The following is a 27,281-nucleotide window of genomic DNA, read 5'->3' as shown; positions in this document are numbered from 1 at the left end:
AATACTTGTTTCTTGAAACCCCTAGCCAGCAGAAAATATTCTGTGTTGCAAAGATGACTTTGAAAATAAAGGAATAAAAGCCTCTGTTCACAGAAATTCTATACCTCATTTAAGGTGCTCCCTGTTAACTGAAGGTTTATGTGAGGACATTTGTGAGCTTGGGGACAGTGATGACAACTGGCATTTTCTCATGTCAGCAGAGCCTGTTTCTCCAGCTGTTCCTCCCAAGGTCCGCGTGCAGCCTCCTGAGTGACCTGGGCTTCAGTTGGCCCGGGAGGGTTGAGGTTTTACCTTTTCTGTATCGGTTTGAGAACTGAAGATGAAGCGCCATTCGTCGTGATGGCCCTTAGCTGTCCCCCTGCCCAAGCCCGGGCATGGTCCGCCCTTATCAGCAGTGGTGGGGCCGGAGGGAAGGAGAGGCGGCTGTAGGAGAAGTCCTGACAATCCCTGCCTCCCTCCCCCACGCTGGAGAACCATGCTCTGTGATCAGGGCTGTGCGCCTCATTTCCCTCCATTCCAGTTCCCCTCGTGTGTGCCCGCAGCAGGCATGTGAGTGTGGGCGGAGCTGGGGATGGGGTTCTCCTGTTCAGTTAGCGTCACCTCCAGCAGGGCTGGTCACTGTTTGAACCGCTTGGGAAGGCTTTACTGGAACTCCTCTATTATTATTTAACTGAAAACGCACAGTAGATTTATCTTGGGGAAAATAACTACAAATAATAATAAATTCATCCCAAAATGTTGGATTTCCTATTTGTAACTGTTTATTTTGTTCACTATTGCAACCCCGTAATTGCAGTAGTTGCCATTGTATCGTGCAGTACTAAGGGCGCTTTATTCATTGGTAGTGCATGTGGGGGGTGGTTAGCACTAGCTCATGTTGCATGTTAATGATGCATGTCTGAAATTTGTTGTGTCCTTCAAGGCATGATGGGTGGCTATCCGCCAGGCCTTCCACCTTTGCAGGGCCCAGTTGATGGCCTTGTTAGCATGAGCAGCATGCAGCCACTTCACCCCGGGGGGCCTCCACCCCACCATCTTCCGCCAGGTGTACCCGGCCTCCCGGGCATGCCACCACCGGGTAAGAACTTCATCCTCACTCGCTCATTAATCTTGTCTTCCTGTTCTCTTTTTCCTCCCTCAGCCTGTTGTCCGAGGAGGTGCCTGCTGCCCTTCATGGCCAGGCCTCCCTCACTGGGCACCCAGGGATCTCAGCAGCAGGGCCTGTGCCGTACCCTGAAGGTGGCTCAGCACTGTGCCCTGGGCACCAGCTGCCTAACAGCGGCATGGGGCGCATGGCAGAGAGCGAGCTTAACAGAGGGGCAGGAGGCATACTCTAAAACCACTTATCAATCAGACATGTGCTCAGAAAGCCAAGCATGGCCTGGAAGAGCACACCTGCTTCATCAGTGGGCGGGGTTCCCGGTGGCTTGTTCAGAGCCACATTAAAAGCAGCTTTTCCCCCAGAGTGCCTTTCTTCCTATGGCTCAGTTCTTCCGGCACAGGTCTTCCGTACAAAATCTCTGCCCCCCCTCCCGCTCCTCAGACAGCCCAGCCAGGGCAGGGCCAAATCACTGATGCAGGACTGTTCAGAAATCCGTCAAGTCGACCCTTCTAGGAGCAAAGAGGGAGGGATCCCGTTGTCACTGAACTCGTTTTCTGTGTCTGAGTTCCCTGAGAAGCATGACATAACATCTTAAAGAACAGCGTACTCCACCCTACTCACTATAGATGCTAGTTTGTCAGTAGGAGCTCAGAAGTTACTAGAAGTTATATAGAAACATACAAATGGAGTCTGGAAATAGCTACACTTTTACTTCATAATTAATCAACAAGTTCAAAGCTTATTATGTCAGAAAAATCATGACTTCCTGTGTTCATTGCCATCATATGTGAAAGAACAAACCCTTAGCTATAATGTAGCTGGGGGGAATGTGACCTTGAGATAACTTGAAGTAGCATTTGGTCCATTATCCAGAATGTCAGCTAAAGGCCCAGCCCAGATGGTCAACCATAGGGATGTAGAGTTGCTTACCCCAGTAGGGGATCTACCAGTCCTAGGGTTATGCAGAGTTCCAGACGATGCTTGGGGTGTACCAGCAGTGTGCAGGGTGCGCCTCCAGCTACACTCGTTGTCAGTGTGCCTAGAGAACGGCCCTACTCCACAGAAGTGTCTGGTCCAGATGTACCCAGAGGAGGAAGTCGGGAGCAGTCACCTCCTGATGGAAACAGTGGCCTGTGTGTGAGCTGCTGTTGGGGCAAGAGTCAGTCATACAATGGGTGTGCCTGTGAGGCAGGTTGAGTTGCCTTAATTCTGTGCCCTCTCCCCTTGGCTCAGGGTATCTGACTGAGTCAGACCAGGTCGGAACTGCCCCACGGTGTGTGTGGCACTCAGTGGGAGCCACACCTAAGGCCAGTTCCTCCGGGGAGCAGGTATCTTTTGGTGGGTGTTGGGACACAGATGTCTCCCTTTCTCCCTTCCTCAGATTCTAAACTGCATTTGAAGGAAGCACCACACACCAGACCGTGGTCAGGGAGGCAGGGAAGAAGCCCCCCTCGTCCCTGCACACGCACGGCTGGCCAGGCTGTGAGGAGGGGACCAGTGAGGACTCTGGTAGCTCCGCCACCTTCTCACCAGCTGCCCCCTGGCATGGCGTTTACCAGTGGAGGGAGCAGAGAGGGGCCAATTTGTTGTGCTGCAAGGACTGACACCGTTCAGGGAGGCCTACTCGGGTTGTGGGATCAAGGGGGTATGAGTCCAGGAGCTGGGGGGCCAGGGGTTCGTACTGTGTTGTTGGGGCAGCAGCAGTCCCCCCACGGCCTCTCCACTCAATCACCACAGTCATTAGGGTCCTGCTGTGGTGACCCGGGGACCCTGCTCGGTATCAGAACACAAAACTCTGCTCTGTAAAGAGAAAGCTTGTTTTTACTTACTCTTTTCTCTCTAACAAATGTCTAATACTCTCTGGAAAGTAGCATTTAACAATCGTGAACCTCAGAAAATGGGCCTGTATGCCTGGCTAAAGCAACCGCCATGTTGAATCCAGAGAAACTATACAATATGAATTTAGCTCCTCTTGACCCATCTGTGCAGCCAGCAGAATTTATTTAAGGATTAATAAACAAGAGCTCCCAAAGCTGGGGTGTAGTTTGTTAGTTTTTAGTGAACTGAGCCCCTTGCCTATTTTTGTGTTTTAGGAGAATAGCAAATGGACGGACCTGAGATTAAAATAGCCCCTCACACTAGGTTTAGGATTTCTCATTGTTACCCCCCAGTCCCTGTGAGACAGAAATTGCTTGTGAGGAGTCAGCAAGGGAAGTTCCCAACATCATTACTAGGTACATAGCACAGATACAGTGGGGCCATGAAACCTTTATGTCTCCCGGTGCTATTTTACATTTGCTGCTCTGCCCCCGGGGGACCCCTCCCCAAAGTTTGCTCCGTCAGGTGGACAATGCAGAGGTGCTGCTGGCCTGTGCAGAGACAGTGGGGATGTGCCTCCAGCCCGCACAGCGCTTGCCAAGCTGCCCTCGTGCAGTCCGCCTCCCTGCCCCGGCTGTCGTAGCTCACAGCACGCTCGGGGTGCGACTGCAGTGCCCGTCCTGGGGAGAGGGAACAGTCAGGAGCAGGGAGATGTGCCGTCAGAAGAACAGTGCCTTGGAAGTAGAGCTCTTCTGGCTACAGCTTACCTAGGGAAATACTAGAATTTTGTGCAAGGCTCGAATCATGGCTTAGAAAGCCCTGAATAATTAATGTGCATTTGACAAGTTGTAATTGTACTTAAATTATGTAGAAAACAAGAGAATATGAATGTTCTATTTGAGTGTTATCTCCTGTTTTTGGGTGTAGGGCTCCTTTCCACAAAGTTAAAGGACAGATCTATAGGTTTGCATCATAAACGGCATCATTTATCATCAGACAGTAGTTTCTCTGTCATCTCAGTCCAGAGCCTCTAACTGTGCCCTTGCATCCGAATTGCAGGTGTGATGAGCCAGGGAGTGGCTCCTATGGCAGGGCCCCCAGCGCCAGGTGCAAGCCCATACGGACAACAGGTGAGCCTCCCAGCCGGATTCTCTCGGGCTCGACAGAGTGCAAGTCAGTCTCTCTCCAAGCGTGTGCTGAGTGTTTTTTTCCCTCACTGTGGGCTCCGTGCTTCCTCAGGTAGGAGTTCTGGGGCCTCCAGGGCAGCAGGCCCCACCTCCGTATCCTGGCCCGCACCCGGCTGCCCCTGTCATACAGCAGCCTTCAACACCCATGTTCGTGGCTCCCCCACCGAAGACCCAGCGGCTCCTCCACTCAGAGGCGTACCTCAAATACATCGAGGGGCTCAGCGCAGAGTCCAGCAGCATCAGCAAGTGGGACCAGACCCTGGCAGGTGAGGGGAGAAACCCACGCTTCGCCAAAACCCTCTCGCTGCTCTTGGCAGGTTACGTGGTACAATAAATATCCCTCTTTCTTACACAAGTAAAAGAAAGCGTACATTTCATAGAAGGGTTTGGAGCTGCTCTGTGTATGGACATCATACACTGGAAGTTTTTTGCTGGATTTCAAAGCTTGGTTTTGTCAGAAGCATTTCACTGCATTTTAAGTATATTCTGAAATTTTTCAGGCATTTGGGCTTTGGCATAGATGCATTTGGATAAATTAAAATTATGTCACCTCAGTTTTTAAAGAAGACAAGGATATTGGATGTTTATTAATCTGTGAAGTCAGTTCATTTAGTTCAGCAGACTTAAGGTATGCAGTAAACTAACCTAGTTTGGAAAGAAAATTGGAAGTTCCTAAGTCATTCTTCATTTCTAAACCAAATTTGATCATTTGATTTCTTACAAAAGTAGTAGGTTTGTTTTCCCTTTCTTCGCATTTACCTTTTAGGAATTTTTGTTAACATTGAAGCAACTAAATGTAAGAAGTGCCTACCAGAAAATATTAGCGATCAGATCTTTTAGGTGTCCATGCTTTTGTGTTTCCTTTCTAAAAGAGGATTTTGTTACGTTGCGCAGCACTTCTGTAAAGTCATTACTATAAATTATCTAATTTCTGAAATACAAAGCATAAAACAATTCAGCATCCTCAGCTAGGTAGTCTCCTACCTAAGTGAAGTGGTTTCTCAGAAACCAAGATGCCTAATAAAATGATGTAAAACATTTGCTTGGAAATAGTCTGCAGAGTTAAACTGTATTTAATAAGTAAGAAATGTGTTTATAAATATCAGACCTCAGGACTGAGGAAAATTTACCTTAAAATTCCTACTTACGTCTCTGTCTGCACTGTGACTTTCAGCTCGAAGACGCGATGTCCATTTGTCAAAGGAGCAGGAGAGCCGCCTGCCCTCCCACTGGCTGAAGAGCAAAGGGGCCCACACCACCATGGCGGACGCCCTCTGGCGCCTCCGGGATCTGATGCTCCGAGACACCCTCAACATCCGCCAAGCATACGATCTAGAAAATCTTTAATCACAGCAATTCCATTTCTTTTATAGAAGCATAAAGAGTTTTGTGGAACAGTAGCCTTTTTAGGTACTGGGGGTGGGGGAGGAACAGAGGATGATAATTTTTATCACATTTTACTGTACATCACAAGGCCATTTTTATATAAGAACACTTTTAATAAGCTATTTCAATTTGTTTTTGTTATATTAAGTTGACTTTATCAAATACACAAAGATTTTTTTGCATATGTTTCCTTCATTTAAAACCAGTTTCATAATTGGTTGTATGTGTAGACCTGGAGTTTTATCTTTTTACTTACTGCCATGGAACTGAAACCATCAGAGGTTTTGTCTTGGCTTGGGGTTTTTGTTTTTTTGTTTGTTTGTTTGTTTTTGTATAAAAGAAAAAAACAAAATGAAAAAAAATACATGAGAGTTTACAGTATAGTTTAAGTTGACAGTGAAATGTGAAGTTGGTCCTCGTTTACATCTGAGAGGGAGTGTGTGCTTGTGTCTGTTTCATGTACCTGAGCATCTTAAGCCACTTTTGTAAAAACTGCTTCTTTCAGGTGAAGTGAAAGGTGGTGGTTTAGGTCGTAGACGTCTGGCAGATGTGGCACATCTGCTCTGTTAATTCAGAGGCTCGCTCCAGAGCCTGCAGCCAGCCCCGTGCATCCTTCTGCGGGGCTCGCCTCCCGGGCCCCTGCTGGGGCGGTTCTGTCTGGGCTGGGGCAGACATCCTTGGTGTCAGCGGATTTTGCAGAACCTATACACAGCCCTGAATTTCACTTAGTCTTGGCAGGTAAGTGTGTAAGGGTACTTTTGATCTGTTTATAAGGAATCCACAGTTTATGCCTACACAAGTTAGATGACTTACACTTTTAAATCTCTTACATTGAAAAACATTGAAATCCATCTTGAAGAAAGCATCGGGTTGTGTCTGGAGGTGATTTATTTTTAAACATAGCGCCTAACCTAATAAAGGGAAGGGACCAGAACCGGACGTGAGCAGCAGCAGCACAGTTGGAAAAGGGGGGCGTTGCCCACCTATGCTAATGTGCTTTAGCATTCTTTATTTCCTCCTCAGATGTGGCATTTTTTTTTCTAAGTTTCAGGGTCATGATTCTCAACCAGAAATTTAGGACTTGGTAAAATATTTTATAAATTTATCTTGTGCTTTTGACTTTCAGAAGAAAGGAATCATAATTTAAGAAAATGCTCACTAAAAAGACCACTGTAGATACCAGACTCAGGGTTCTGGTGACCCTGTCTGTCTCACATGACCCTAGAATAAACCTGTGGAGGCAGTGCGTGATGCTCAGACAGGCAAAAGGCAGCCAGTGTGGACGGTACCAACTGGTACTTTTTGAAACCCGCTTTACTGTAACGGTGGTTGCTGGGTGGTGGAGCTTCCACTGCTGTCTGTAAATTGTCTGATTCTCAGTAAGCTTTCCTCATTTTTAATCTGTTATGAATCAACACCTGGATGTTGAATTACCATTCTTACTAAATCATGGGGAGAAAAGCGTGTAGAATGGAAAAAGTCTCTTGTATCTAAGTACTTTAATATAGGAGGCCCTTGTAACTTAATTGCCTATAGTCAACCACTGGATCTCAGTTTGCATCAAGTAAATAATTCTGGGTCTTTAAAAATGTGTCGCAGTAGTGTGTCAGTGCCTCACTGTTAGAATGGGTCAGATGGACATCATCAGTTCCTGGTTGTTCGGGCCATTGAACCGTCATGGGCTGTATGATACAATCAGATCGTTTTATCTCTAGACATCCTTGAATCACACCAAAGAACCTGAAATTTAATGTTGGCTAAGTTATTTATTTATTTCATGCACCCATTTTATTTTCCTTTTTAAGGTCTGGATGAGACTTCTTTGGGAAGCCTCTAAAAACTCTTCGTGCAGGCTCTGGGGGGCACTGGAAGCCAGAGCGCTCCTCCTCCGGGCTCCTTCCCAGAGGCACGAGGCCCTGGAGGAGCCACAGGGGTGGCCAGGGGCTTCCCTAAGGCAGTGCAGAGCTGGGCCGGGGGCCACTGGGCAGGCCCTAATTTAAAAAAAAAAAAAAGTATTTATTTTAGAATCATGTCTTTCTGTATATTAACCTGGAGAATACCAGTCAATATTTAGGATATAAGACGAGGTCAGCCATCTTCCAAGAAAAAAAAAAAACTAAAAAAGACAAAGTCCTAATGAGAAAGTACTAATAAACTATACATCTTTTTTCTTTTGCCATGAATTTTAGGAACTGTAGTATGGCTTAGAAAATATAATAGCCTAACTGTTTCCAAAATGTAAGTTCATATGGAAAAGAATTTTGTTTATGTGGGAAAAAAACCTACAGGTTTAAAATAGTATGTCAGCCAGTTGATTTAAAAGGCCTTAAATTGCTTTGTTTTTGAACCCACCCTTCTCTTTCTTCCTATGAGGAAAAATTGAGAAGGGACACTTCTTTGTGTAAAATCTCCAAACTGGTGTCGTTGACTTTTGAACATTGTCGCTTGAACATTTTCAGACCTGATTAAAACATGGTTTATTCTAATTTCTGTATCAAAAGAGGTTTAAGTGGTAACTAGTCTTATAACATGTATGTATCATATGTTTGTTCATTTAAAGCTTTTTAATCCAAATAAAAATGGAGTTTGCAAAGTGATTCGGATTAACCAGGTCTGGCTGTTCTGTGAAAGCTTGTATTGGTGTCAGGCAGGTGTAATCCCTGCAAACCTTTTATGCTGACAGGGGTTCAGGGGCCAGTGTAAGGGGAGAGAGCGCCTCGGGTGGAGGCAGCAGTGGTGTCCAGACCCTAGCTCAGGGCTCAGGCTGCAGCAACACAGAAATCGAATGTGGTCCCACAGCAGCCAGACGTGCCCCGCCCCTAGCGTTTTAGGCTGGCAGCCAAGGAATGCCTAACATGTCCCCAGCATGGGCAGAAAGGCAGGTTGAAGTTAAAACTGAAGAGACTTGCTCATGGCAGAAGGTAAGGAAAGCATACCCTCTGTCACACAGCAGCAAGTCAGCTGTCTATGGCCAGAGGGGACAAGTGGCCCAGGCACATCTTTAACATGCTTATAAGCTCTTACAACACGACCACACTTTTAATGAGAAGGTGTTGGTGAAATCAACCAACTGTTCTCCTCTGACATCACTTTGCAAATCCCTGTGGCTCTGTTCTCCTAAAAGTTTGGGGCAGGACTGCTGCCATCTGTGCTCACGACATGTTTTGAGTGATCACTGATGTACAGCTAAACATTCCAGCTGAACACTGGGCAAGCAGATACCACTAGGGATTCCTGAGCTCCTTTTTAGTTTGGAATATACCAGGTCAGCTGAGTGAAAGGTAAGAATGGAACAAATTAAAACTGTTTCTGTCCCCACAGTACATGTGATACTCACGTCTTGTGGATTGCACGTAAATGTGGCAGGCAGTTCCAAAGTTAATACGCGTGTGTGGAGACCTAAGCCCTGATTCCGATTTACTAGGAGAGACGCTGCCTGGCAGCACCACGGTTCAGAGGTAGCTCGGTGTGAAAAAGTCAGATTTAAAAGAAGAGAGATGAACGTGAAGTTAAGCCTCAGATGCCGGCAGGGCTGCCAGTGACTGAGCAGAGCCTGGCCCCGCGGCTGAGCGCGTGCTCTGTGCCAGACGGGGGCGCTCTCCCCGCTGGCCAAGTGGAGCTCGGAAGCCCAGAGTCCCCAGCACCACAGTGGTGGAGTTCCTTCCAGAAATGCCAGTCAGATGTCTGTGAATCTAGAATAAGCATTGCAGTTTTTGAAATTGGGTTTTTTTTTTTGTCTCATTCACACTAGAGGGCACTGCCATTCTACAATCAGCATTGAAGATTAAATGCTTAATCCTTAAATGATTAAGTTCCCTTAAATAGTTCCATTGTCTGGCAAGGATAGAGTCATACTCCTTAGTAGGAGGGGTAAAGAAATTTTGAGTCAAAGTTAAAAAGCTTGCTTCTTGGTTAATTAACAAAGGTTATTCTTACTGCAGCATCCGGACTAATGTGCTCTCAAAGTGTCTTCAGTGCGATACAGTAACTGTTTTGCTAGTCTGCTTGCCTTGCAGTCAGACATTGTCTTGTCATCCTCAAAGGTTTGGTGTCCTTCACTAAATAAGCAAAGAAAAAAAGAGAAAAATCTTGGGAAGGTTAACACAAATCTCAGTCTAGTGATTCTCTCTGGGCCACCTGGAAATGGGGGGGCGGGCCAGGGAAAGAGCCCACAACAGAGGTTAGCTGGTGGTCTTCTGAGCATTTACAGCTATTCTTTATAACAGTTATTTATGGTACATATGCTCTGTGTATCAAATATTCAACTTCTACACCTGGGAGTGAAGGGGGGAACCAAATGGGGGAAGGTCATACAGTTCAGAGAATCCTACCACAATTTTCATTTCTTCTGCAGCAGTCTCATCACTTAGATGCCTATCAGGTTAGGTTCAGCAATGTCCCAGGTGGGAACGGCCACCTCTCCCTGTCCTGGCCAGCACTGGTCTTCACACTCAAGCTGTCTCTGAGCAGTCAGTGGCTCTTTATTATTCTTATGGAAGTATAGTTGATAGTGGCTATTTATTTATACTGTTAGTTCTAACATAGATGGACTAAAACTAGGGGAAAAAAATCTTTAGAAAAATTTAGGAAGAGATGTGTGTGTGGCTGGGGTCACCAGCTGGAGAATAATACCCTGTTGGCTTCAGCATCTGCTGTACTCATTCATGACCAAGTGAGAAAATGTCTTGAAACTTAAATCTTTAATCTGTAGACCACCACGTTGTTTGAATAGGTGTTGGATGTGGTTGTCCAAGCGTGGATTTTTTCAAAAGCCTTTGCTTTTCTACCAGCTGGCCCAAACGTACTCTGGGCCGAACTGCAGAGAGTCTGTTTCCCAGCAGACTGAGCCTCTGGTTCAGCTGCAGTCAGCGGCCACTGCCCCGGTGCGCTTCCCCTGTCTCAGGGAGCAGTGGATGAGGGCCTCCTCAGCGCAGTGTCTGTCAGCCTCCGGACCCCACGGAGGCCCAGCCCTGCCTGTCAGCCAGCAGAGCCGGGCAAGGGAAGGGGTCGCTTCTGCTCACAGGGGCACTTAGCAGGAGCTGTGTTGGGCAGCGAGGGATTCCCACCACCCCAGCAAAACGCTCGCAGATTGGCAGCCGGCAGAAATGCGATCTGCATCATTATCCTGGTTTAAATGGCCCTGCAATAGAGCTTACTCTCATGTCCATGAAGAGACGTGAACAAGGTTATCATTTGCTGCCTGAAACAGGATGTCACAAACAATTCAAGCAGCACAGAAAAGCGTCCTGATGGATCCTTGAATCATTTAAGAAATATTTCATGGACTAGATTCAATGGGTGGGGGTGTCTTAAGAGGAAATTATTTTCTCACAGGTGCTGTCCACCCATGTCTGGGGAGGTATTCGTATTCAAGCAGAGACAGGGAAACGATAAACATTCTTTGTAAAGGCAGTTCCGAGTAAGAACAAGGGACCTGAAAAGTATTTTTAAAGGAGTTGAGACCAGCAGTAAAACTTCCCATTCACTTTATCGCGCGCTGCGGCTCGGTCTCTGCTGCTGCGTCCAGCCTTCTCTGGTACCGTCTTTCTGAGGCTTTCCTCCGGTAAACGTCGTCTGTATCAAACAGAAATTTTACTCAGGCTTTTAAGAAACTGAGGAACTGAAATACTCAGATCTGCATAATCTTAACCGTTAGTCTAAGTCTGTCACCTGTTTCTGAATCGCAGCATTAAGGTCTAACCCCGTGCCAAAATAAACTTAATTTAAAACAACCTGAGTTAACTGAGGACTGTGTTAATGGGGTCCTGGACTCCAGTTGCTGAAAGAGTTAGTGTCTTCAAAGACGGCATCCCTTAGCAGTGTTTCGGGACTTACCCCACAACGCCTATTCTCTCTGAACTCATTTTTCTGGAAACCTGGCCCCTTAAAGGCACTCCTTGCCCTGCGGCTACCGGCTGCTCCCAAGAACCCAGGGTGGAGAAGTGAGGTCCGCGTCCTTGTTCTGAGCCCCTGCTTCTCCAGACCATTGATGCTCCACCCCCTTGCCGTGGGGCCTAGGTCACTGGCCGCCATCCCGTCTGCGCCGGCGCCCGCTCCCCACTCTCCTTGGGTCCCTGAAAACACTGGCCTCCAGCTCAGGCTCCTTAGCCCTGCCCTGGGCCGTCTGTCTGCCCGGGGAACTCCCGCCCGCAGGCGCGAAGCACCAGCCCTCACCCCTGCCTTCTCCACTCATCTTCTGCCGTCTACTCAAGTGTTCCTCTGAAGGAATCATTTATTCCGCTCTGGCCGCAACCTCTTCCACCTTTTTAGCCCTTCTGCCCTTTGAACTCTACCAGCTTCCCCAGACTCCTGGTCCCTGAATACCATCTTGACCCGTCTTGCTCTCTCTTCCTGCCCAAACCAGATGAAATTCCCCCTCTTACCAGTATCACCTTGCCACTCCTTCAAAACTTCAGAGCCCTAACCACAGGTCACTTTCCTTCCCTCTCCATACCTCACCCTGCTCGCTTTGCAGCGGGAGGCCAGCTGATGACCTGGGTCGGCTGTGCTGCCCAACAGCCCTGTTCCCTCAGCCATGACCCTGCCCCTCCTTTACCCACTCCCAAGAGGCTGTGAACTCTTTCTTTACACAGGAAAGCCATCAGTAGCTCTTCCAGCTAACTTCCCAGGGGTACTCCTGCCCCGCTCTGAACCCATACTCCCCCCCACCTTCTCAAGGGCCAAGGCATCTCCAGCCGGTCCACCCCCCTTCCTGATCAGTATTTGCCTATCTTCAAGTCTCCTGGTGCGGGAAACCACTTACCTTGCTGTGCTCACCTGTTCTGGTCCCTGCGACCCAGCATGTTTCACATCATGGCCTCCAGGTCTGTGCTACCACTGGCACCAGGCATTAACCCCACAAGCGTCCTCTCCCTTGACTGACACCTACTCTGTCTTTGGCTTCTACCTGCACGGTAACTCCGGGAAGCCCTCACAGCACTAGTCACATAGCCACAGTGGTCTTCATACTCTGTGTCCCCTTAGAGCTCTTCTAGGGTGGGCGCCCTCCACCTTTTCGCTATTCCTCGACAGAGCTCAGTAAATACTGGCGAATGGAGGGACAGAAGGAGTAAAGTATCTCCGGAAAACACTAACATAACAACGTTTTTCAGATGAGGGTTGGCGATAACTCCTGTTTCTGGAGAGAACACCGGGTAGGGGTCGAGCGGACGGCCGCCCTGCTGGACGAGGAACTGGCCTCCCAGAGCTAGTGCCAGGCAAAGCGATGCAGGCCTTCCCTCCGCAGTGCTGATCCCCAGGGCCGGCCACTCTTACCCGGGAAGGCTATGGTGACAGCCGAGCCGGCAGCCCCGCCCCGCCAGGGCATTGGGCTGGAATCCGGAGAGGACACGGGCCACGAGTCCTCGGGACCCTCCCACGGAGCCATGAGCAGGTGCGTGCCGGGCCCAGCGTCAGCGGCCTGGGCGAGGGCGTCCCGGCTGTTGACAGGTACCCCCGCGGGCAGGCCGGGTCGTGCCCCTGCCGCCGCCCTTCCCCCCAGAGGGCCCGGGGGCTGCTGCACCCCACTCACAGAAGGTCTCGTGGCCCACGCGCACTTTAATCATGATCCACTCCATCGTGCCTCCCAGGACGAAGAAGAAGGGCAGGAACCTGTAGACGCCGAGGCGCTGCTTCCCGGGCACCCGCTGCAGGACCCGCCTCACCTGCGCCCTGGAGAACATGCCACACCGACGTCGCGGAGACAGCACGGCTCGGCCAGAGGCTGCGGGGAGCGGCACCGGGCGGCCTGATGACCGCGCGACCCCGCGCCAGGCCCCTGTCGTGCAGTAGCCGGTCCTGGGGCCCGAGCAAGGGCACGCGCAGGGCGCGCGGCTCCACCAGTCAGAACGCGGCGGGACCCGCGGCCCCACCAATCAGAGTGCGGCAGGGTGCGCCTGCTCCGTGAGGCGGAATCCGGTCGCGTAGCTGAGCCGGCGCCTCGGCTCAGGGGCCTGTGCGGGGTGGGGGCTGGGGGGCGGAGGCGGGGTTCCCACGTGGCGCCGGCGCGCCCCGCCTCCCGCCCCGCCCCGCCCCGCTCCCGGCAAGCCCGCACCCCGAGCTGGCGGCTGCGTGCCCCGCTCTGCCACCGCCATCTTTCCTGCTAGAGTCGGTGGAGAAGCGACGACCCCCTATGGGTTGAACACTACGCGAAGCCTCGCGTTTACGTCGGGATCTTGATCTGTGGCTGGACTTGTAAAATAGGAGAGGAAGTGCGCTGTTGAGAGCTGAGCTTTATCTAATCTGACAACCCTAACGCTAACAAGCGCGACCCCGTGCGGGCGCTACGTTAGGCCCGGCCTGCTCTGCCCCGGAGCCTCGGCGGCCAAGGGCGGAGTGCTCAACACCCGGATCTCGGTGCTGGCCCAGCTCTTGGGGCGTCCGGACCACCGACCCTGCCTCCCTCGCCGCCGTCCCCGTTACAGGTGGCACGGAGCAGTCAGGGGTGGCCTGGGTAGAAGCATCAGAGCCGCGGTGTCACAGAGCCGCGGTGCCCACTGTAAGGGGCCGTCACCCAGTTATCTAGGACTAAAAAATACCGGGAGCGTCAGTGAGAAGGGAAACAACTATTAGACAATCTCAGAATATCAAGTGAAAACACAACCACTAAGAGTTCGGTGATGTGGACACAAAATACACAAAAGCAGGCTGGAGAAGAGAGAGTGCAAGACGGGCACCTTGTAGGGGCTGTTGCGGAGCAGCCAGGCACGCTGCAGCCTGGACAAGCTGCGTCTCCGGGGCCCACCGCCCCCAGGCTTGGCGCTCAGGCTCGCTCCGTGGCTCTGAGGCCGGACGCTGCAGGGCGCCCATCTCCCACCCGGACGAGACTCACGTGTGGCCAGGTCCCCAGCTCCCACCAAGCACCTGGGGCCCTCGAGGGCACAGCCACCGCCCATGGCCGTCATCCTGCGCCAGCGCGTGGGTGCGGCATGCAGCAGACCCTCGGCCACCTTGGGGAGCAACCCACGGAGACAGTGTCTGGCTGGCCCGAGCCACTACAGGGCCCTGCGCGCCACTGGGCACGCCCATGGCCTCAGAAACGGGCTGAGGAGAAGACACGCGGTGGAGAGTGGCTCCAAGTAGAAAGGATTTCGTTGCAAAGCCCTGCAAAGCTCTGGTAGACCAGGGCACGTCAGCAGAGACATGCGCGGGGAGGTGGGGTGGGGGTTAGGAGGAGTCACCTGTGAGGGACTGGGCAGAAGGGGGCAGGGGTGCTTGAGCGCACCCAGTGAGGGGTCGGCCCGGGCACAGGAAGGGCTCGGCGTTCGCTGGGTGGGTGAGTGAAACTCGGCTGCCCGGGCCTGCGGGCAGTGCCAGGGCGGGAACAGGAGGACCCCACACGGCGTTGCGTCGGGCGGGACCCGAACAGCTAGGGAGCCTCGCTGTCCCGAGGCCCCGGACCTCCGGGGACAGAGGAGCTGCCGAGACCGCTACCGCTGCGGCCGAACGGGGGCGCAGGGTCCTCCAGCGCCGGGCCGGGGAGGGTGCCACCCCGCCCACCCGGCCGCGCCGTCCCGGGACCGCCCGTCCCCGGCCGAGGGCCGCGCCCATTGGCCAGCCGGGCTCCACGCCCCGCGCCCATTGGCCGGCCGAGCGGAGGGGCACGCGGCCACCGTGGCGGGCCTCAGTCGGAGGGCTGCGCGCGGGCGGGCGGCGCGGGCATGGCGGGCGCGGGGCTGCGGGCAGCCGCTCGGCTCTGGCTGCCGTGCGGGGGCCCCCGCGGGCCGCGGGCCGCCTCGTCCTCGCCCTCCTGCCCTGGCTGCGGCCCCCCGGGCCCCGGTGCCCCCTGCCCGGGCGCGCCGCGCTCCGTGCCCTCCCCGGCACCCGCCCGCGGTTCCGAGGTCGGCGCGCACCTATGGGCTCGGTACCAGGACCTGCGGAGGCTGGTGCACGGTGGGTGACCCGGGACTAGGCAGCTTTGGGGGCGCCCCGACGGCCGGGGGCGGCGGGCGGTTTGTGCCCCGGACGCGGCCGCCGTCTTCCCTCGGGGTCCCGCCTGCCGGGGTGGGGGGTGCCGCGGCGGGAACGCCCCAATCCCGTTCTCGTGGGGGCCTCCGCTGGGGCGGGAGCCGCGGAGACAAAGCCCACGGCGGCGCCGGCCGGACGGGCCACCGAGGCGGACGCCGACTACACTGAGGGCATGTGTAGATCGCGCCGCGGGGCCCGGAGCGCGCCTTGCCCTGGAGGCGGAGGTGCTGGTTGGAGAAAGGAGGCTGAGTCGCCCCAGTCCCCGGGAATCCACAGGGCTCGCGGCATCCTTGGCCAAGGCCCTTAACCTCTGTCCCCCTCTCCTTCTGCAAAATGGGGGGACGAGGCCTAGGACCTCCTCCCGGAGAGGCGGCCGGGGCGCCCTGGCGGGAGAACGGGGAACGTTCCCGGCTTGTCCGGGCCTGGTGGGGCCTCGCCTCTGCAGCACAGACGTGGTCTGGGTCTCAGCCCTGTCACTGACCCGCCGGGTGGCGCCCAGTGTCCGAGGTGGCAGCCACTTCTCACAGGGTGGTGGTGATGACCCGGAAAGATCCGAGCCAAGGAGGGGCAGGGGGCTTCCTGAGGAGCCCCCGGGGTGACCCGACTTTCATTGTCTGATTAGACAAAAGTGGCCGTGTCTGGAAGGTTCCAACACACCGAGCGGGGCTTCCCGTCCAGCTGGGTGGAGACCTGGGAGTGGCGGTGGACCAGACTCGCCGCTTGAGAAGCTGAGGGCAGAATGGTTAGGCCCTGAGGACTGGGGCTTCGGATCCCTGCGCCAGCCAGCACCTTCAGTGCATCCTCTGCTGTGGGCCTGGAGGAGACCCTGCGAGGCGCCAGCAGCCGCCCCAGAGGTGTGCAGGGAGGGACATGGGGGCCTGCAGGCCCTTGTCACTCACCCCGTGACCTGCATACCTGAAGATCTTGACAGCCCGAGCTCCCTTGATGTGACAGGGGCAAGCAGGGTCATCTCCTGGATGAGCCAGCCTTGCACCCCGGCTCCTAACTCTCCCCTCTGGCCAAGTTTTCTGTTGCAGATGATGGGCATGAGGTCCGCCATGGCCTACTGCCTGTGCACCAGACTTTGCCAGGGAGCCAGTCCCCAAGCCAGGCCCTCCCCACCAGCCTCAGTGTGGTGACATTGGAAGGCTGGGCCTAGGGGCAGAGTAATTAAGGCAAGTGGGGTGAGCCAGATCCACATCTCAACCCACTGCCTGCCTCCCTGAGCCCGTCTCCTCCGGGGTGAGGGTGGGACAAGGTGAGCCACCGAGGCAGCCTCAGGGGCATCTCACGGCTGCCGCGGGGAAGACCTGGCCCCAGAGCCTGGGCCTCAGGCAGGTGTGGGAGCTGGGGCAGAGGAAGAGAAGGGGCGGGGGGCTGCGGAGTGGGACCCGTGAGCCCGGGAGGTTGTGCAGGAGCGGGCAGGTTCTCACCTAGCTCCGGGCACCTGTGGAACGGGTGGGACCTGCGTCCCCAGCCCAGCTATGGTTTTCTCAGTCCAGAAGTCGGGTCAGGAGGCCATGCCTTCTGGGCTGCTTCCCCATGCTGCTCTGTTCCTGGGAGGACTGTCCATCTCTGTGAACATTCTCAAGGGCAGAGGTGAAAGCCTGAACTTGGCCAGAACTCCTTGCCAGTGAGGGGGTCTACTGGATATTGTACCAAGAGTCACAGTTGGTACCCAGGAACTCGACCATGGGAAGGGCAAGACCTGGGGTCCTAGTGACACCAGATAGGGGGCATTGCAGAAGCAGTTCCCTAGAGAGCTGAAGTCCGTTGTGCCTCCCATGCTTCCAAGGGAGCGTGTCCCGTCTGCACCTTGAGTCTGTGAAGCAGGGCCAGGCTGGGGTTGGCCTGGGGCCGCCGAGGAACCAGCCACACCTGTTTCTCCATCCACACCCTGAACCTGGCTTTGAAGGAGAGGGTGGGGCAACGCGTGTGCTCCAAAGTGAAGTGCTCCCCGAGTGAAGGCTCAGAGCATGGGAGTGTGTCACAGTGTCTGCCTATGGGTCCAGGCAGCTGCCAGGCAGCCTGCGTGGCCAAGGCCTTCTGCCTGGAGACTATGACTGGCAGTGGCTAAGACAAGAATCCCTTGGAGTTGGGCTGTTTGAGCCTCAGCCACAGGCCAGAGGTCTACGAACATGTCACCTGGAGCCCCTGCTGGGCAGTGCCCTGTGCCCCTGTCCTGCCTGCTCCCTCTCCCCCCACAATCCTGCTCCGTGAGTGATGCCAGGAAATCGGGCAGGGAGGTTACGGGCTGCAGCAGCAGGCACACTGCCTGTTTACTCCTGCACCTGCTGTGCGTGCAGAGCCGGGTGCTGCAGGGAGCACTTTCTGTGTGACCCTCTTAGTAATTCTCTCAGTAAGCACAGTTCTTACACCCCCTTCAGAGACAAGGAAACCGAGGCCCAAGAGGTCAGGTGGCTTGCCTGAGGTCACAGCCATGAGAGGGAGGGCCTGGTCTGGTCTCTGTGACCTCAAAGCCCATTCCCTTCCCCATCCCCCCAACTGTGTAGACAGGGAAACCAGGGCAGGTGAGCCTGGGACGCGTCAGCTGCGTCTGCCTCCGGACCTTGGAGCCCACGCTGCAGTGTGCCACCCAGCCCCTCACAAAGCAGCTGGAGGATGGGGGTGGCTCTGACCTCATCCTCAAGGGGAGCAGCCAGAGTAATGGCACAGGACCCGACATCACACATCCCACCTGTCGTAATTGGCCATGTTCCCTGGCCAAAGGCAGCTAATGCCATTATGTGGGCTGGTGGAGGCTGAAATCTGATTAGAGGAGCCCCTGCTGGCTGTGGCAGATGCTCAGAGCTGGGAGCCTGAGCTGCGGTGGGGTAGCCGGAACCCTGTACCCTGTTAGTGCTTCCAGGTCCCATCCCAGGCTTCAGGCAAGGCGGAAAGGGTGGGAGCATGGCCTGTGTCCGATGGGGCCTGTGAGGGCCTGGAGGAGGCACGTGCCCAGTGTCCTGGTGGGGTAACCCAGGATCATAGGTAGGACTTGGCCCACGGCCAGCTCTCTCTTACCCCAACCATGTGACCTAGCCTGAGTGACCTGTCTCTCAGCCTCAGTTTGACCACCTGCAGCACTGGCCTAAGAGTGCCTATCCTGAGGTGTTCTGTGAGGCTCCCGAGCTTGGGTCCTGGTGAAGGGCTCAGAGACCGTTTGCCACTGACGTGATCGTCAGTGCCATCATACTTGCATCTGCTTCCTCCAGACCTCTTGCCCCCCGAGATCTGCAGCCTCCTGAACCCAGCAGCCATCTACTCTAACAACGAGATCAGCCTACGTGACGTCGAGGTCTATGGCTTCGACTATGACTACACGCTGGCCCAGTATGCAGATGCGCTGCACCCCGAGATCTTCAACGCCGCACGTGACATCCTGATCGAGCACTACAAGGTGAGCCAGCCAGTGGGGGCCCAGCCCTGGAAGCCTGCAGGCCGAGGTTGGCCTAGCCCAGCTGAGTCATAGGGCCCCTGGGCAGTGGCTACTCAGCCAGCTGGCCTGGCAGTGCCTCTGGCTCAGGCCTGGCCCGCTCTTCCCCACAGTACCCGGAGGGGATTCGGAGGTATGACTACAACCCCAGCTTTGCCATCCGTGGCCTCCACTACGACATTCAGAAGGTGAGTAGCCATGCCGAGACCTCTTCCAGGCCCCTCCAGACCAGCAGCCTAGTGGGGCTGCTTCCTTAGCCCCTGTCCCTTTGGGAGTCTCATCTGTCTCCCCACTTGGCCTCAAAGCTGTAGCTCCCTCCCAGCTTGGGCTTCAGTGGTGGCCTGGGAGAGGCTGGCTCAGGGGCCTGCTCCTTCCTCCCCACCCACCCTGCTCCCCTGGTGCCCCCAGAGTCTCCTGATGAAGATCGATGCCTTCCACTACGTGCAGCTGGGTACGGCCTACAGGTTAGTGCTAGCGCTGCCCTGCCTCCGCCCCCGTGTGCCACTTGGCTCAGGACCACTTTGGACTGGTGGTGTCTGTGCACCCCCAGGGGCCTCCAGCCTGTGCCAGATGAAGAGGTGATTGACCTGTATGGGGGCACCCAGCACATCCCTCTGTACCAGATGAGCGGCTTCTATGGCAAGGTACTTGCCCCATCTACCACCGCCCAGGGCAGCTGGCTCAGCGACCAGCTATGGGTGCTGGCCCCCTGGGAGGCAGTGTCTACACCCTGGTGGGCCAGCCATGACCCACAGCCTACCAGTGTCCCCAGACTTGGAGCCCTGGGTTTTCAGAGCTGGGGTTGGGGGCTGACATGCTTGCTGAGGAGGTAAGCTGCCTCCGCAGGGTCCCTCCATCAAGCAGTTCATGGACATCTTCTCGCTGCCGGAGATGGCACTGCTCTCCTGTGTGGTAGACCACTTCCTGGGCCACGGCCTGGAGTTCGACCAAGCGCACCTCTACAAGGATGTGACGGTGAAGGCGTGGGGCCTGCCTCTCAGGGCGCGGGGAAGGGGAAGTCCAGCCGCAAGGGCAGCCCTCCTGGGTCCCACTGTCCTCACTGTCCCTCCACTGCCCCCAGGATGCCATCCGGGATGTGCACGTGAAGGGCCTCATGTACCAGTGGATCGAACGGGACATGGGTAAGGGTGTGCAGCAGCCCCATGCGGCCTCCCTGGGCAGGAAGAGGGCTGGTCTCACAGGACCCATCTCCCGGCAGAGAAGTATATCCTGAGAGGGGAGGAGACATTCGCTGTCCTGAACCGCCTGGTGGCCCACGGGAAGCAGCTGTTCCTCATCACCAACAGCCCCTTCAGTTTCGTGTGAGCTCCGCCCCGCTGTGGGGAGAGGGCTGGCTGGGGGCGTGGCTGGGGCCTCCTCAGGCCACCTGCCGCCTGTCCCATCTCTGCCCAGGGATAAGGGGATGCGGCACATGGTGGGTCCTGACTGGCGCCAGCTCTTCGCCGTGGTCATTGTCCAGGCAGACAAGCCCAGCTTCTTCACTGACCGGCGCAAGTACGGGCCTGGAGGGGCGATATGCTGGAGCAGGGGTGGCCTTTGCTCACTGCCCTGTGTGCTCGGGATGGGGACAGCCCCCTTGCTAGTGTGGCCCCTGTAGGCAGGTGGGCCTTTGAGGGCACGGAGGTGCCTAGCCCATGGTCCTGCCCCAGATTAAATCAAGCCTTTGCCCCCAATCCCAGACCTTTCAGAAAACTCGATGAGAAGGGCTCACTCCAATGGGACCGTATCACCTGCCTGGAAAAGGGCAAGATTTACCGGCAGGTAAGGGCCATCCAGGTGGGAATAGCCCTCGCAGGGACACTGCATCCTGGGCCCTGACCAGCCAACTGCCCTGGTCCTGGATGTAGGTGATGGTTCTCAGGGCCCAGGCCTGGTTAGCATTGAGGGTTCTGGGTCAGGCTGAGTGTGTGGTTCCAGCTCTGCTGCTGGGTAGCACAGGGGCCGGCCCAGTCCCTTGGCCTCCCTGTACCTGGCCTCCCTCACCTGGGAGAAATCTGTAATACTCGAATCGTGCAGTGAGGCCAGGGTGGGCTGGGTGTCACTGAGTGCCCAATACACAGCACCGTCTTACTACTTGGGGCTGAGCATTTTGCTGCAGCCAACAAGCCTTGGGGGGTCCTGAGCTGGCCTGCTGGGGGAGGCTCACAGGCCGTGGTAAGACCCCCTTTTCTGGCTGGCTAGGACAGATGAGAAGGGGCCTAGGGCTGGGCAGGAGATGAAGCATTTGGGCCTGGATGGAATGCAGAAATCCTGCAGGGGGGTAGGTTCCAGGGGTTAGAGGAGGATGGCCCAGGGGTGTGACGGAAGGACGGCCTCGGGGGTGCCCAGCACTGTGGCCTGGCCTGCAGGCGGCATTCCCAGCCCTGCCGCGGCCCGGCCCCCTTGGGCACGGGGTCTCCCCTGTTCTCCTTTGTCTTGGCATCTTGGCTGAGCCCAAGGAGGGTCATGTACTTTTGTGGGAAACAAGTGACTTTTTCCCCTCAGCAGCTTTTAGATGTTTTTTGGGCTTGATCTGAGATTGTTCTTTGGGGGCAGGATGGGGCTTGGGGGCGCTCCTCCTTGGGGCTCTTCTCCTTGTTCCCTCCCGCTCTGTCTCTTGTCCTGGCACCTCCAGGTTCTTCCCCTGGGCCCAGGGCACAGCCTTGGCATCTCACAGAGGCCCTGCTCCCCCTGTGTCCCACGCTTCTATCTCCCGGGGCCTCTCCCATCCTAGTGACTCCTCTTTGCTAGGTGTAAACTCTTCTCCCTCCTGGGGGGTGCATTCCTGGCTCAGGGAAGTTTTTGGTCCCCTGTGAGCTTCCTCTGTAGTGTTTTTCATCTTTTCTCTGGCTTAGGAGCAGATGCCTCACAGCGAGGGCTGCCCTTGGGCTGCTGGGTCCCTCTGGGCTCAGGCAGGGGAGGCCAGAAAGGCCTTCGGGGCCTGTGCGCCTCCGGCTGTGGGGGGGGTCACTGCTGCAGTTTGTTTCCCACAGAATGGACGCAGTCCCTAGTCCGGGGTGGGTGGCAGGCTGGCCCCCTTCCTGGGTATGAGGGGGACGTGGCCAGAGCCCAGAGGCGACAGCGAGGCCACGGGAAAGGGCAGCCCAGCATCCGGTCAGAGGGGCCTTGCTCCCCCTGGGGATCAGGGAGGGCTGGTGGAGGACAAGGCTTGCCGGCAGCCCCCCCGGGATACCCCTTGGCATGCTGGCCTCAGCGGTATGTCCCCCAACCTGCCAGGGAAACCTGTTTGACTTCCTGCGCCTGACAGAATGGCGCGGCCCCCGCGTGCTCTATTTTGGAGACCATCTCTACAGCGACCTGGCAGTAAGTGCGGCCGGGCCCAGGGGAGGGGAGGGGAGGGCGTCCTCCTCGCTGGTGCTGAGCCACCCTGCCCCCAGGACCTCATGCTGCGGCATGGCTGGCGCACGGGTGCCATCATCCCAGAGCTGGAGCGGGAGATCCGCATCATCAACACAGAGCAGTACATGCACTCCCTGACCTGGCAGCAGGCGCTCACTGGGCTGCTGGAGCGCATGCAGGTGCGGGCGGGGCGCGGCGGGGCTGCTGGAGCGCATGCCGGTGAGGGCGGGGCGGGGCCGGGGCGGGGCTGCTGGAGCGCATGCCGGTGAGGGCGGGGCGGGGCTGCTGGAGCGCATGCCGGTGAGGGCGGGGCGGGGCGCGGCGGGGCTGCTGGAGCGCATGCCGGTGAGGGCGGGGCGGGGCCGGGGCGGGGCGGCTGGAGCGCATGCACGTGCGGGCAGGGGCGGGGCCGCCTGCTCACGCCCAGCGCTTCCCCTGTCTGCCCCAGACCCACCAGGACTCTGAGTCGCGGCAGGTGCTGGCTGCCTGGATGAAGGAGCGGCAGGAGCTGAGGTGAGTGGGGCGGCCTGGGGTGGGGGTACCGGCCAGGCCCTTCTGCGCCCCTTCGAGCGCCCCATCTCCCCAGGTGCGTCACCAAGGCCTTGTTCAACGCTCAGTTCGGGAGCATCTTCCGCACCTTCCACAACCCCACCTACTTCTCCCGACGCCTCGTGCGCTTCTCCGACCTCTACATGGCCTCGCTCAGCTGCCTACTCAACTACAGCATGGACTTCACCTTCTACCCACGCCGCACACCCCTGCAGCACGAGGCGCCGCTCTGGATGGACCAGCTGTGCACGGGCTGCATGAAGACGCCCTTCCTCGGTGACATGGCCCACATCCGCTGAGGGCACCTTTATTGTCAGGACGAGCACAGCCTCCGCGCCCGCCAGTGTGGGTGGGCAATAAAGTCTCCCCTGCTCACGCCTCCGCTCTGCTCCAGGGTCACTTGACCGCAAGGATCCTCTGGGTGTCGGGGAAGTCCCCCAGCAGGGAGTCCTGGGAGGAGGGCCGGTTGTGGCGGGACCGAGACCACACCCTGGACCCCCTCCTACACCCCTCGCCCCCCACACTCACATCAAAGGGCTCACAAAAGTCATCGTGGGTGCCAAAGACGGGGTTGGGGACGGAGACCAGCGTGGGGCTGGTCCCTTCCTGCCACGGGGAGAAGTCGTCGTCAGCAACATCTTCCACCTGAGGGGAGCGGAAAGCAGTGAGGGACCTTGAGCCAGATCCGGGGACCCGGACCCCCCCACGTCCCTCGCCCCCTGCCCTACCTGGAAGGCCGCGAAGCCGAAGCCTGTGGCCTTGCCTCGGGCACGGAGATAGAGGGCTCCAGCCGCCAAGCTGAGCAGTGCGCCAGCAGCCACCACGGCCCCCACCCCTGCTGCCATGGCTGGAGACTCCAGTGCCACCACCGCCCGCTGCAAACGGACGGCATCAAGGACCTGGCCAAAACTGTCCCCTTGTACCCAGCAGCTCTGCCAGCACCCCCTGCCCCCAACTCACAGGCTGTAGGGGTGCCAGGAGGGGGCTGGCCAGAGCATGGATGATGCCATTGGAGGCCATGATGTCCCACACAATGACATGGCTGACCGCAACTGCCCCTGGGACCTGTAGGGAGACCAGAGTCAGGCCCGGTGAGAGTGAGGGCGCAGGCACAGGAGAGGGCAGCAGCCAGACTCACCGCAGGGGCCCCAGAACTGTTGTCATGGCCCACGTCACTGATGATAAGGCGGAGGCCCGAGTGGGCAGGCAGCAAGGTACCCTGGCTGGCGTTAGTGCTGAGGAAAGTGGCACTGGAGGCGTGCAGCTCCAGGTCTGGGCCACTTAGCGTCTGCAGGTAAAGCAGGGGCTGCTGGCCTGGGCCACCAGAGCGTGCAGGGTCCGCCCCGCCCTTCCATGTCCCTCGCTGGTTACCATGTTGTCCACAAAGCCTTCGTTGACGGGGACAAAGAGTGTCTTGAAGGTGAGCTCATCGTCCAGGAAGTCCAGGAAGTCGAGACCCCGTGGGGTGGCGTTGGCGTAGTGCAGCAGCATCTGGGAGGGTGAGGAGACAAGGCTGTGGGCAGGTGCTCCCCGGGGCCTCCCACCCCGGGCCCGGGCCCCTGCACACCCCGTAAAAGGTAGAGAAGTCGGCGGTGGCAGCCAGCACATCAAGCAGTTTTCCGTTGCACACGCTGGTCCCGTCACCCACGAAGCCACGTCTGCACTGGCAGGCCACATCTGCGGGGAAGGCGACGGTGGGTGGCAGGTTGGCGGGAAGGCACACGGCCAGGGGGTGGGGGACACACCTTGCTCGCGGTAGCAGTAGGCATCCCAGCGCTCTGACAGGTCCTGCTGCACGCCCAGGCTGATGATGCCCACCCGCCCATCGCCACAGCCTGGCGCAGGGAAGACGATGGGGTACGCAGCCGAGCCGTCGGCCAGCCAGCCCACGAGGCACAGATGGAAGCCCAGCTGTAGGGGCGGGAGTGGCTGCTGAGCCCCGAGGCCCCATTCAAGGGGCCCGCAGCCCCCCCACGGCTCCCAGCTCAAGGGCCCGTGCACCTGCTGGGCAGCAGAGAGCTGAGAGAGAGAAGCGAGGACGGCTCCCTGGGCCCCACACGCCGCCCGGGCCTCGGAGAAGTTGAGGCTGTAGCGGGCGCCGGCAGCCTGGACGTGGAAGACACCAGCCCGCTTCTCTGCGAAGGGAAGGAGGCGGTCAGCTGCGGGCGGGGAAGAGAGGCAGGGGCTGGGGGAGGGCTGGGGGCAGACGAAGTACCCTGGAAGTGCAGGTCAGTGCACACAGCGTCCACGTGGCAGGGGCGGGGTCGACCCAAGCAGCGGTCCACGGGCGGCTCGGGCTCCTCCACACACTGCAGCCCGTCCCCCACATAGCCGGTGCGGCACGCACAGCGCCGAGTGTTCTGGGGGGTGGGGGGCCGCGGGTGCTCTTTAGGCGCCGGTGCCACTCGGACCGACACACACCCCCAGCCCCAGGCAGGCCGCCGGCTCACCGGTCCGGTGCTCAGGCAGTCCGCGTGCTCGCTGCAGCCCCCGCGGTAGCCGTCTGCGCAGGCGTCACGGGCCCGGCAACTCCAGCCGTCGCCCTCGTAGTCGGGCAGGCACGCGCAGATGACCGCCGTACCTATCTGGCTGCAGTTGGCATGCTCGCTGCAACCTCCACGCCCGTCCTGACACAGGTCCGCCACTGGGGGCAGGGCAAGTGGTTGGGGTCAGGCGACAGGAGGGGCACGGCGCACCTCCCCTCCCCCACCAGCTGCTTGCTCACCTGTGCACGTGCGGCCGTCCCCTTCGTAGCCCAGGCTGCACTCGCAGCTGTTACCCGCTCGGCACACGGCCTGGGGCGCGCAGGCGGGGGAGCACACGGGCTGCAGCTCTGCCCCAGGGCCCACCCACCGGCCATGAGTAGGAGCCTCCTGGCTGCCCGCCTCTCCTCCCACCTGCCCCCCTCCCCCGTGCCTCCCCCAGTGCGCAGCCGTGAGTGCGGTGGTGTGTGCACGTGCGGGCAGGCACAAGCCCGAGGGCCACTCACCAAGCTGCACCTCGCAGCGTGGCCCAGTCCAGCCCTCCTCACAGAAGCAGGAGCCAGAGCCCCCAAGGCCCTGGTCACAGTGGCCATGCACAGTGCAGCGGCAGGCTGGGGAGAGAGGCCAGGGATGTGGAGGTGGCACGTGGGCAGCGGGAATCAGGGAGCAGGGTAGGACGAGACAGCCTACCTTGGCAGTGGGGCCCAAAGGCTCCCGGGGCGCAGAGTTCACATGCTGAGCCAGCAAACCCCGAAAGACACCGACACTGCCCGCTGCCACTCATGCCGTCCACACACATGCCATGGCCACTGCAGGGGCTGCTGGCACCGCCAGGGCAAGCTAGTGGAGGGATCGGGGAGTGGGGCGGGAAGGTGGGATGGGTCGGCAACAGCGGCCCAACCCAGTCGCACCAGCTGTGTTTCAGCCAGTGGCCGCCAGGCCTTTTCGCCAAGTGCAGTCTGTCCAGGCCCCCTGCTGCTGAGACCCCTCCAGACTCCCCAGTATGCCACCCACACACCGACCCTGCCTCTTCAGGCATTCTGGCCTGGGAAAATCCACTCACCCCAAGATCCGCCCCAGGCCATGACCACCCCAAGAACCTTTCTTGAGAACAATGGCCACAGTTGCGCCCTTGGCAGTCCGGGCGCCAGAGGAGCCACCAGTGGCACGTGCAGCCTCAGGACACTCACCCCGGCACTCACTGCCATAGTGACCAGGGCAGCAGCCGGGCTTCCAGGTGCTGCTGACACAGTTGCGCTGGCAGCCCCTGCCCAAGCCAGGCTGGGCCCAAACACCACGCAGTGCCACAGAGGACAGTGCAGGGGATGTCCAGAACTTTGAGTAGCGCCAGCAGGCCTTGGGGCTGCCCTGGACCAAGAGGAGTCAGGTTGTACGCAGCCTGAGCTTGGTAGTCCCCAGGCCCCTGCCCAAAGCCCCAACCAGCTCCCAGCCCAACCAGCTCCCAGCCTCTTACCTGCTCCTGTGAGCCCTCAGGACAGGGTGGTTCCAGCCCACAGATGCTGCACAGCTTCTGGAAGAAATGAGGCCATATAGCAAGGGCAGGTGGATGGACAGGATAGGTGGGCTTGGGCCCTGCCCATCTACCTCTGGCCCATGGCCTCTCTCACCAGTTGAAGCAGCCGAGCCTCAAAGGTGTCACAGCGGGCACCCAGGCCAGGTGGCTCTAGCAGCTGGTCTATGCCATAGGCCAGGCCACCCTCAAAGGGCAGGTGCCGCTGCACAACGCGGGCACCATCTTCACCCACCGTTAGCTCACCCTGCAGGTAGACAGTACGGCAGTGAACAGGGTCACAGATGCACTGCAGCCCCCACTGCCAGGACCCTTGCCTCCTGCTTCCCTCATTCAAGCCCCCTCCACAGACTCACCGGCCGGGCACGGCTGCAGGAGAACGAGACAGGGTTCCCATGCATGGTGTGCAGTGGGCCCAGGTTGGGCAGGTCAGATGCCAAGGCCTGTGCAGATGAGCAGCAGT

The 27,281-nt window shown here is 57.5% G+C and overlaps 4 protein-coding genes across 36 annotated transcripts in view; 2 read left to right on the top strand and 2 right to left on the bottom strand.

Moving 5' to 3' along the window:
- PBRM1 (polybromo 1) overlaps positions 1 to 8,090 on the top strand; it is a 105,806-nt gene extending 97,716 nt beyond the window's left edge. For 18 of the 26 annotated variants that reach the window (XM_036994795.2, XM_036994794.2, XM_036994792.2 and 15 more), the window contains 4 exons: positions 923 to 1,078; positions 3,980 to 4,050; positions 4,160 to 4,373; positions 5,282 to 8,090. In XM_036994795.2, coding sequence (XP_036850690.2) covers positions 923 to 1,078; positions 3,980 to 4,050; positions 4,160 to 4,373; positions 5,282 to 5,454 — 614 coding nt within the window. In that variant the 3' untranslated portion in view covers positions 5,455 to 8,090. The remainder of the gene's footprint in view (positions 1 to 922; positions 1,079 to 3,979; positions 4,051 to 4,159; positions 4,374 to 5,281) is intronic. The other 8 variants (XM_036994799.2, XM_036994801.2, XM_036994797.2 and 5 more) reach the window with 1 other exon arrangement.
- Positions 8,091 to 10,176: 2,086 nt separating this feature from the next.
- On the bottom strand, positions 10,177 to 13,371 carry UQCC5 (ubiquinol-cytochrome c reductase complex assembly factor 5). Its single transcript, XM_017672034.3, has 2 exons — positions 13,025 to 13,371; positions 10,177 to 11,067 (listed from the first exon to the last, which is right to left on the bottom strand). Exons 1-2 carry the CDS (start codon positions 13,173 to 13,175, stop codon positions 10,976 to 10,978), a joined length of 243 nt encoding a protein of 80 aa, XP_017527523.3. The 5' UTR covers positions 13,176 to 13,371; the 3' UTR covers positions 10,177 to 10,975.
- Positions 13,372 to 15,091: 1,720 nt separating this feature from the next.
- On the top strand, positions 15,092 to 23,186 carry NT5DC2 (5'-nucleotidase domain containing 2). 5 transcript variants are annotated; one of them, XM_036994809.2, is made up of 14 exons: positions 15,095 to 15,384; positions 18,675 to 18,859; positions 19,009 to 19,083; positions 19,304 to 19,359; positions 19,446 to 19,539; positions 19,742 to 19,870; positions 19,977 to 20,037; positions 20,115 to 20,217; positions 20,309 to 20,410; positions 20,596 to 20,677; positions 22,133 to 22,219; positions 22,294 to 22,434; positions 22,704 to 22,768; positions 22,873 to 23,186. In XM_036994809.2, exons 1-14 carry the CDS (start codon positions 15,153 to 15,155, stop codon positions 23,063 to 23,065), a joined length of 1,605 nt encoding a protein of 534 aa, XP_036850704.2. In that variant the 5' UTR covers positions 15,095 to 15,152; the 3' UTR covers positions 23,066 to 23,186. The 5 variants fall into 5 exon arrangements, with proteins under 5 accessions (XP_073086807.1, XP_073086806.1, XP_036850704.2 ...); XM_036994808.2 differs by having other exon boundaries at positions 15,096 to 15,384; positions 22,842 to 23,186; XM_073230707.1 differs by lacking the exon at positions 15,095 to 15,384 and adding an exon at positions 16,093 to 16,313 and having other exon boundaries at positions 22,842 to 23,186.
- Positions 23,078 to 27,281, bottom strand: part of STAB1 (stabilin 1) — a 24,945-nt gene continuing 20,741 nt past the window's right edge. For 2 of the 4 annotated variants that reach the window (XM_017672026.3, XM_017672028.3), the window contains 18 exons: positions 27,175 to 27,261; positions 26,916 to 27,065; positions 26,762 to 26,818; positions 26,478 to 26,655; positions 25,978 to 26,127; positions 25,794 to 25,898; positions 25,530 to 25,637; positions 25,255 to 25,448; positions 25,020 to 25,164; positions 24,806 to 24,939; positions 24,550 to 24,715; positions 24,372 to 24,481; positions 24,176 to 24,295; positions 23,943 to 24,092; positions 23,765 to 23,869; positions 23,533 to 23,679; positions 23,333 to 23,449; positions 23,078 to 23,254 (listed from right to left, as the gene is read on the bottom strand). In XM_017672026.3, coding sequence (XP_017527515.3) covers positions 23,201 to 23,254; positions 23,333 to 23,449; positions 23,533 to 23,679; positions 23,765 to 23,869; positions 23,943 to 24,092; positions 24,176 to 24,295; positions 24,372 to 24,481; positions 24,550 to 24,715; positions 24,806 to 24,939; positions 25,020 to 25,164; positions 25,255 to 25,448; positions 25,530 to 25,637; positions 25,794 to 25,898; positions 25,978 to 26,127; positions 26,478 to 26,655; positions 26,762 to 26,818; positions 26,916 to 27,065; positions 27,175 to 27,261 — 2,277 coding nt within the window. In that variant the 3' untranslated portion in view covers positions 23,078 to 23,200. The remainder of the gene's footprint in view (positions 23,255 to 23,332; positions 23,450 to 23,532; positions 23,680 to 23,764; positions 23,870 to 23,942; positions 24,093 to 24,175; positions 24,296 to 24,371; positions 24,482 to 24,549; positions 24,716 to 24,805; positions 24,940 to 25,019; positions 25,165 to 25,254; positions 25,449 to 25,529; positions 25,638 to 25,793; positions 25,899 to 25,977; positions 26,128 to 26,477; positions 26,656 to 26,761; positions 26,819 to 26,915; positions 27,066 to 27,174; positions 27,262 to 27,281) is intronic. The other 2 variants (XM_017672027.3, XM_036994787.2) reach the window with 2 other exon arrangements.

Source organism: Manis javanica, chromosome 3 (genome assembly GCF_040802235.1).
Source record: "Manis javanica isolate MJ-LG chromosome 3, MJ_LKY, whole genome shotgun sequence".
NCBI classification, from domain to species: Eukaryota; Metazoa; Chordata; class Mammalia; order Pholidota; family Manidae; genus Manis; species Manis javanica.
The sequence above is the reverse complement of the archived record's forward strand: the minus strand, read 5'-3'. Positions and strand labels throughout refer to the sequence as shown.

Excerpts from the sequence above, each read along its gene's own strand:
- UQCC5 (XM_017672034.3), bottom strand. The coding sequence starts at position 13,175 with ATGTTCTCCAGGGCGCAGGTGAGGCGGGTCCTGCAGCGGGTGCCCGGG. Across the intron at positions 11,068-13,024 it reads CGTGGGCCACGAGACCTTCT|ACGACGTTTACCGGAGGAAA; the intron begins GTGAGTGGGGTG and ends TGTTTGATACAG.
- NT5DC2 (XM_036994808.2), top strand. The coding sequence starts at position 15,153 with ATGGCGGGCGCGGGGCTGCGGGCAGCCGCTCGGCTCTGGCTGCCGTGC. Across the intron at positions 15,385-18,674 it reads CCTGCGGAGGCTGGTGCACG|ACCTCTTGCCCCCCGAGATC; the intron begins GTGGGTGACCCG and ends TGCTTCCTCCAG. Across the intron at positions 22,769-22,841 it reads AAGGAGCGGCAGGAGCTGAG|GTGCGTCACCAAGGCCTTGT; the intron begins GTGAGTGGGGCG and ends CCATCTCCCCAG.